We start from the raw sequence: 7500 nt of genomic DNA on the forward strand, positions 1-7500 counted from the left end.
CCCCTCAGGCTATGTAGACACAAGACACATAAAACGGGAAGTCAGCAGTATGAGAGATAAAAGCGCGATGCCACAGTTATGGGAATCTGTATGGTGGAATTGCTTCTTTTTCTCTCGAACTTGATGATAGTAAAAGCAATGTTATAAATTTTGAGGTCGTTGTGTACACTGGCTTGAGGAAAAAGAAGAAGGGACGTGAGAGTAAAGAAGAGAAGGAAGGAAGGTGGATGAAAGGAGGGAGATAGAAGGAAGTAAGATTACTACAATATTCCAGATCACGTAGAAATCTCGGGATATATTGGATTTTTTGTTTTCGAGGCAATTTCAACGCGTGTCTATTGGGAATAGAAATGCGATTCCTGTGAAACTAGTATGATCCTAGTTTTAACAATTCTTTTAGCAGGACGTGTGGTTCAGTTTGTTTATACCACTTATTCTACGTAGCGTCTAGTGTATAAAGGGTTCGAATCCCTGCCAGGGAAGGTAATCATATACCCGCCATACATCTGTGAGTATCTAAATACTTTAGGTGTATTCTCCTTGCTGGTTTATTAGCATTCACACACGTAAGAAACAGTGTGATAGCGTAAATAATAGTTCCGAGCACTTTGCAAGACTTCGAGGCAATTGCGTGATGAAAATGATTACATAAGACTTTTCTCTCTCCTTCTCGAAGCATAAAACAAGAGCGAGAAAGTGGGTTGTTTCTGGCATTTTCTTAAAAGCTGGAGAAAATAAAAGAAGAATCGCCTCTCTCTCTCTCTCTCTGGAGAAATCTAATTATGTATTCATATCCTCGTATCTCTACAGAAGATGCAAGACTAAACATTCCTCTCGGTGGTGTGCATGCATGGACACACACATGCATCTTTCCCGAAGTCGAATGTAAGATTTCATTGCTTACATAGGCGAGGGAGGTTGTCAGTATCGGTTTCCCTTCGCTCCCCTCGTCGATTCGTCTTTCTCGGTTTCGTAAAATTCACATTCACTTTACACAACCTGCAATACGCTACACCTACAAAATCGAGAACAGGAGTGTGTATGTATATATATTTTTTTTTTCTTTCTTTCTTCTTTCTTTCTTTTTCTTTCTTTCTTTCTTTCTTTCTTTCTTTCTTTCTTTCTTTCTTTCTTTCTTTCTTTCTTTCTTTTCTTTTTCTCTTTGTTCTCTTTCTTTTCTTTTTTCTTCTTTAGTTACAATGAATGCTTTCTAAATTCTCCCAGAACGAGACGCTTTTAAGAAAGTTTGTTTCTAAGGAGGTCAGAAGAGCGTCTCTTTAAATTGGATTTTAAAGACCATATACTTTCAGACGATCATTTTCCGCCGTGTTCTCTACAGCCTGTGTTATCGTTTCCCCTCTTCAATATATGCCTCGGTTTGATCTCTCCCCTCAGGCTCTATCCCTCTTCACATCCTCTGCAATCTGTTTTATTTCCCATCTTAAGTCTCGTCCCAGTCTGTCTGTTGATTGCTTTCTCGATTTCGTCGTCTATTGCTTTTCGGAGCCGCTGAACTGAAGATTCTCGATATCTATTGAACTTCTTTCTTTGTGCGAACATTTCTGCTCACCTTTATCATGATTCGCTGTCCTTCCCCTTTTACTCCAGCTATTTGGCACTTCTCAAGGACTGCCAATATGTCTCTGCCAGAAACTATTCAATTTTCTCCTTGTCAAAAGCCGCGAAGCCATTCTTTTGGAAATAGTTAAAGTCTTCCCCTCTTTTCTCTGTGAACCAATAAACCCCCTTCCCCATTTTTAATCATAACACGCCAACCCCTTTACTACGAATATATCCGACCCAAACCCCATTCCTTCTCTCTTTCCTCATAAACTACTTTCCCCATTTCCCAACGAAGCCCATACCTCCGTCTTTCCATTCTCCCTCAAACCCTCACCACCTCCACCTCCTCCTTCTCCATAACCCACACCTTCACTTCCTCCCTCTCCTCCTCCATAACCCCCACCTTTTCCACCTCCTACTCCTACTTCTACATAAGCCCCCCCTTCTCCACCACCTCCTCCTCCTCCTCCATAATTCACACCTTCTCCACCTCCTCCTTCTCCATAACCCTCACCTTTTCCACCTCCTCCTCCTCCTCCTCCTTCTCCATAACCCCCACCTTTTCCACATCCTCCTCCTCCTCCTTATCCATAACCCCCACCTTCTCCACCTCCACCTCCTCCTTCTCCATTACCCCCACTTTTTCCACCTCCTCCTCCTCCTCCTTCCCCATAACCCCCACCTTCTCCACCTCCCCCTCCTCCCTCTCCATAACCCCCACCTTCTCCACCTCCACCTCCTCCTTCTCCATAACCCCCACTTTTTCCACCTCCTCCTCCTCCTTCCCCATAACCCCCACCTTCTCCACCTCCTCTTCCTCCCTCTCCATAACCCCCACCTTCTCCATCTCCACGTCCGCCTTCTCCATAACCCCCACTTTTTCCACCTCCTCCTCCTCCTCCTTCTCCATAACCCTCACCTTTTCCATCTCCTCCTCCTCCTTCTCTGTAACCCCCACCTTCTCCACCTCCTCTTTCCCCATAGCCCTCATCTTTTCCACCTCCTCCTCCTTCTCCTTCTCCATAACCCTCACTTTTTCCACCTCCTCCTCCTCCTCCTTCTCCATAACCCCCACCTTCTCCACCTTCTCCTCCTCCTTCCCCAAAACCCTCATCTTTTCCACCTCCTCCTCCTTCTCCTTCTCCATAACCTCCACCTTCACCTCCTCCTTCCCTCCCCCACTCACCTGAGAGCCCCACGCAGAGGGTCCAGATGCCCCCATGCATTGGGACGAGGTAGATGACTTTGGATGTCTGCCGCCGGAACCTAATGCTGTGAGAGTGGGAACCCATGTAAGCCTGAGACCCAGCGTCCTGTCGCCTCAGCTTCAGCGGCTGGTGGAGCTCAATGCTCACCTGCGGGGGACAGAGAGGAAGGAAATCAGTGAGTGGGGAAATGGTTTCGTCTTGTGCGTGTATTTCCTTTTCGTTCGTCTTGTTTGTGTGTTGTTTAGTAGAATAAGGAAAATTGGTTTTATATTGAGTACAGAAAAGATCATATAGGGAACATTTTCTTCATTCAAGTGGGTGTTTTGTGTATCAAATCTAAAGGTATAAGGTCAAATAGATTTAGATATCTGTGGAAAGTTTGATAACGAGTGATAACTGATAGGTATATGAAGTAGCATCACAGACAAACATTATCCCATCAAGGATAAACACCATGGATAAACATTAAAAAATAACATTGTTATAGCTACAAAAATACAGAAATACAGGTAACCAAAAAGCTAAGAAGGCCTAAAACTTCTATTATCATTAAAAGAAGTAAAATATTTGAATAGAACTGTGTGTTAATGAAGATAAAGTATAGAAAAGATTCTCCATTCCACTTCAACCAAGCGAACACTTGTAATTCCAGATCTATTTTCCGTTTCCGCCTTTCAATTTTATTGACAGTTTTCATAGAGAACATTTTTAAACAAAATCCATTTCGTGGCAAATCTCAATCACTGATTTTATCGATAATGATAATCTCGGCAAATCAGCTTTTGTAATTGACACTAACTACCGCCAGGGACTGCGGCCCCGTGTCACAGATTGCCTGGATTATTGCAATTAACTGCATAGTGTTGCAGACCCGCTACTTGCTTGATACTGACTCCCTCGAAAACACAGAACGAACATTTCCAGGTGACCTTGTTGGGGTGTTCTTATTTCGTATATTCTTTATGGAATCGCAGTAAAATTTTGGCTGTATTGTCTGTTGCAAGGTTTTCTCAAACCTGTGAGAATCTGTACTGCTGTATTTCGCGCCGAAAAAGAGTGCGGGTCTGATTCTGTCACGCGAAGAAAAGGCATTTTCTCCACGCTGTGACGGCAGCGTGGATAGACGCATGTCTTCGTCCAAAGCACACACACACATACTCAAATGAACTCGTAAATAATGCATATGATAATGAACATACGCCCATATACAAACCTGTGTACACATACCGACACACACTCACATACATACATACATGCATACACACTTACTTTCCGCAGACATACAAGTACTCACACACACACAAACACAAACACACACACACAAGCACTCTCACACATACTCACACATACACACACTCACACTCACACACACACGCAAACATTCACACTGACACACACGCACTTAAACGCACCCACAAACGTTCACGGCAAGATCCACCCGTGATACCGCGCCATCACTTTCACCCATTAGACCATAAACAGCGATAATCGTAAATGCAATCCAATTACAGCTTATCAGTTACAATCAGGAGAGGACTCTAACGCCAGTCTCAACGACGATTACAATTTACCATTTTTCTCTCTCTCTCTCTCAAGTTATTTCGCTTCTGAACCCTGGGTACTTGCCCGCGGTTCGCGACTTCAAAAACACTATTGTATTTTTCTCCTTTTTTTCTTTTCTTTTCATTTTCTTCTTTTTCTCTTTCTTGGAAAGCTTGACGAGCATGCATGGGGAAAGTTCGATGTCGTAGTGCCTTGTACTAGTTGTACGTGTCCTTGCACTATGATGGAGAGCGTGAAGGAGGGACGGAAAGAGAGAAGGGATGAAGCCAAGGGGGGAATGAAGAGACGGGGAAGAGAAAAGGAAAATGAGAAAGAAGGGGACGGATGGAGACGCTGATGGATAGACTGAAAGAGAGAGAGAGAGCGAGAGAGAGAGAAAGAAAAAGAGAAAGAAAGAAAGTGAGAGAGAGAGAGAGAGAGAGAGAGAGAGAGAGAAAGAGAGAGAGAAAGAGAGAGAGAGAGGCAGACAGACAGACAGATAAGCAGACATGCAGGCAGGTAGTCAGTCAAGCAGAGAGAGAGAGAGAGGCAATCAGTCCGTCAGGCAAAGAAAGAGAGAGAGAGGGAGATAGACAGGTAGGCAGGCAGAGAGAGAGAGAGAGAGAGATTTTAAACATGCGGAGGGAACGTTTCCATTTCTCCCTCGCTTCACACGCAAATGAAGCTCAAGCAAGCACATCTTCCTCAGAACCGAAGAAACGCAAGCACAGAAAAAAAACCGCAGGGAATCTTGATGCGAGAAATTCCAGATTCATTTCCTTCATAATACTTTTATAAATGGCAGCAGATACACCAGCAATATTTCTATCGGATGCTGCAGGAGCGGCGCGGCCAAAATGTAATAAAATGCCATGATGAAGAGGCAGATTTTCAGCATTACCTGCAGTGTACATTTTCATTTTTCATGGATTCTGGCCATGCAGGGGGCGCTCTTTGTTTGTTTGTTGTTTGTTTGTTTGTCTGTCCTAGGTTTGGTGATGTCAGTGGTGGTGACTGGGGTTGTGCAGTATTAGTGATATAGTGTAGAGTAAAAGGAAGATTAGGTACATAATGATAGTAGTGGTGGTGATGCTGATTATGATGGTGATGATGGTGATGATGATGATGATGAGGTGGAGCAGGAGGACGATGGTGATGGTGTTGCTGTTGGTGGTGGTAGTGCTTCAGATTGTGATAGTGGTTAAGATAATTATGATGATGATGATAATAATGAATATGATAACGATAAGTATTTCAACAGGTAGTACTGCTTCAGATTGTGAAGATGATAATAATAATAATGATGATGAATATGATAACGATGAGTATTTCAACAATGATAGCAATAATAACTACAGTAATACCCACAGAAAGGAAGATAACAAGAAAACACAAGAACACAAAGTAAGAGAGAGAGAAAAAAAGGAAAAACCGCCCGACCCCCAAGCGAGGAGCAGAGAGGCGAGAAAAGAAGGAGCGGAAGCGAGGAGCCGAGGTCGCGAGGGACAGAGTCGAGACGGAAGGGAGCGGAAAGCCCCTCGGAGGGAGGAAGGGATCGGCGTCGGTGCCAGTGCCATGAGCGGCCCCTTAATCAGTGCCAGGCGGAGGGAGCCAGTCTTTGATCAGGCAGTCACGGCGCCCGGGATGTCCTGAGCCGGAGAGACTGGCGAGAGGAGAGGCTCAATTCACTCCTCCGAGAAGAGGCTCAGCGGACCCTGTCACTCTCCCCTCTTCCTCTGCCCTTTGCTCTTTTCTTTTTTGTCTTCTCTCCCTTCTCGTCTCTTCGTTTCTTATCCCTGTGTTCTTTTTCCTGTTCTATTTTTGTTCTCTTTTGTTATTCTTTCCCTTCCCTTTTCCTTGCCTCTTTCCCCTTTCCTTTCTCTTCCGGCTTTCCATCCTTCCCTCACCCCATCCTCCTTACCCATTTCTTTCTCCCCCCCCCTTCCCTCCCCACCTCTTTTCTTCTTCCCCTTCCTTTCTCCGCCGCCAATCCTTCCTCCTTCCGCCATCCTCCCTTCTTTCCTCCTCCTCCCTCTTCCTCTTAACATCCCTCTCTCTTGCTTTTTCCCCTTCTCTCTCCCCTTCCTTCTCACACCCCGCCTACCTCCCCCCCCCCCCTTCATTGCTCCTTAAGGAACTTCCCCTTTCCCTTAAACCCGAAGGAATGAAAAAGGGAGAGGCACAAAGACGATAATCCTTTAGTATCAACTTCTGTGCGTATTAATGTTCGAATATCTTAATTACATCTTTCGGTAATTAAAAGTTAGCAAGTTCCCTGTCGATAATCGTTTTGTTCTCGTGCGAGTTTTGGATTTTTACGACGTGAAGAAATACCTAAACCACATATTTTGGGACTAAGAAACCTATCGAAGTAATCATAAAAAAATATATTAAAAAGCGTGATAAAGTGTCGATTTTAAAGGAAGATAATGATAATGGCAGTAATCATGACAATAACTGTTAAAAAAGGGATACCTCATTTCGCAATAAAATCATAATATAAAGAATTCAAGCACATGTATCAGTGATGAATATAGACGTCACAATTCTACTTCAGACGATCGAACACGCTCTCCCGATCGCTCCGACTCTCTTAGCTAAACAAATTATCTCATTTAAATTCTCTTTTCCTATTCCATGATGCAAACAACAGCTTGTTTTGCAATTTGAAATGTTTTTCTTATCTATTCTCTCGTTTTTTTTTTTACCGCTTAGATTGAATCTGTTCTACCCATCATTTTGAGAACGAGGGCTACGAACCTAGTATCATCTCGACAGGGATAAACAGATCCAATTTTTCGAAATCATCTCTCTTTTCCGCACTGGTTTTATTCCTCATGCTCAGATGCTCTTCGCTTGAGAGATAGAATCTATCGGATGATGGAACTCTTCCGTCTGACTGCCGATGCTTTTTTGTTTCTCTCTCTTGAATCTTGCAAAACTGTGTTTTTCTAGGCGGGAAATCCCTGTGAATTTTATTCTTTTTATATAAAATGTGAGAGTCGCACATTCTGTATCCATTTTTTGTGCAATATTATGTGATTTTCTTTTTTTAAGAAAGCGTTTTTTTTTGTCTAGTCAACATATTTTACAGTCTATATTTTTCTGTGAGCTTGCAGACAATATCTGTGGAGAATAACGTTCTTTATTTTCCTTTTAGTAAGCCTGCATCTTTTTTATGCTGTCT

The 7500-nt window shown here is 43.3% G+C and overlaps 1 protein-coding gene across 1 annotated transcript in view; it reads right to left on the reverse strand.

Annotated features, from left to right (window-relative positions):
- Positions 1–7500, reverse strand: part of LOC113828157 (uncharacterized) — a 110666-nt gene that overhangs the window by 58388 nt on the left and 44778 nt on the right. The window contains exon 2 of the mRNA XM_070123101.1: positions 2750–2918. Within this exon, the coding sequence (XP_069979202.1) occupies positions 2750–2918 (169 nt within the window). The remainder of the gene's footprint in view (positions 1–2749; positions 2919–7500) is intronic.

Source organism: Penaeus vannamei, chromosome 1 (genome assembly GCF_042767895.1).
Source record: "Penaeus vannamei isolate JL-2024 chromosome 1, ASM4276789v1, whole genome shotgun sequence".
Classification (NCBI taxonomy): Eukaryota; Metazoa; Arthropoda; class Malacostraca; order Decapoda; family Penaeidae; genus Penaeus; species Penaeus vannamei.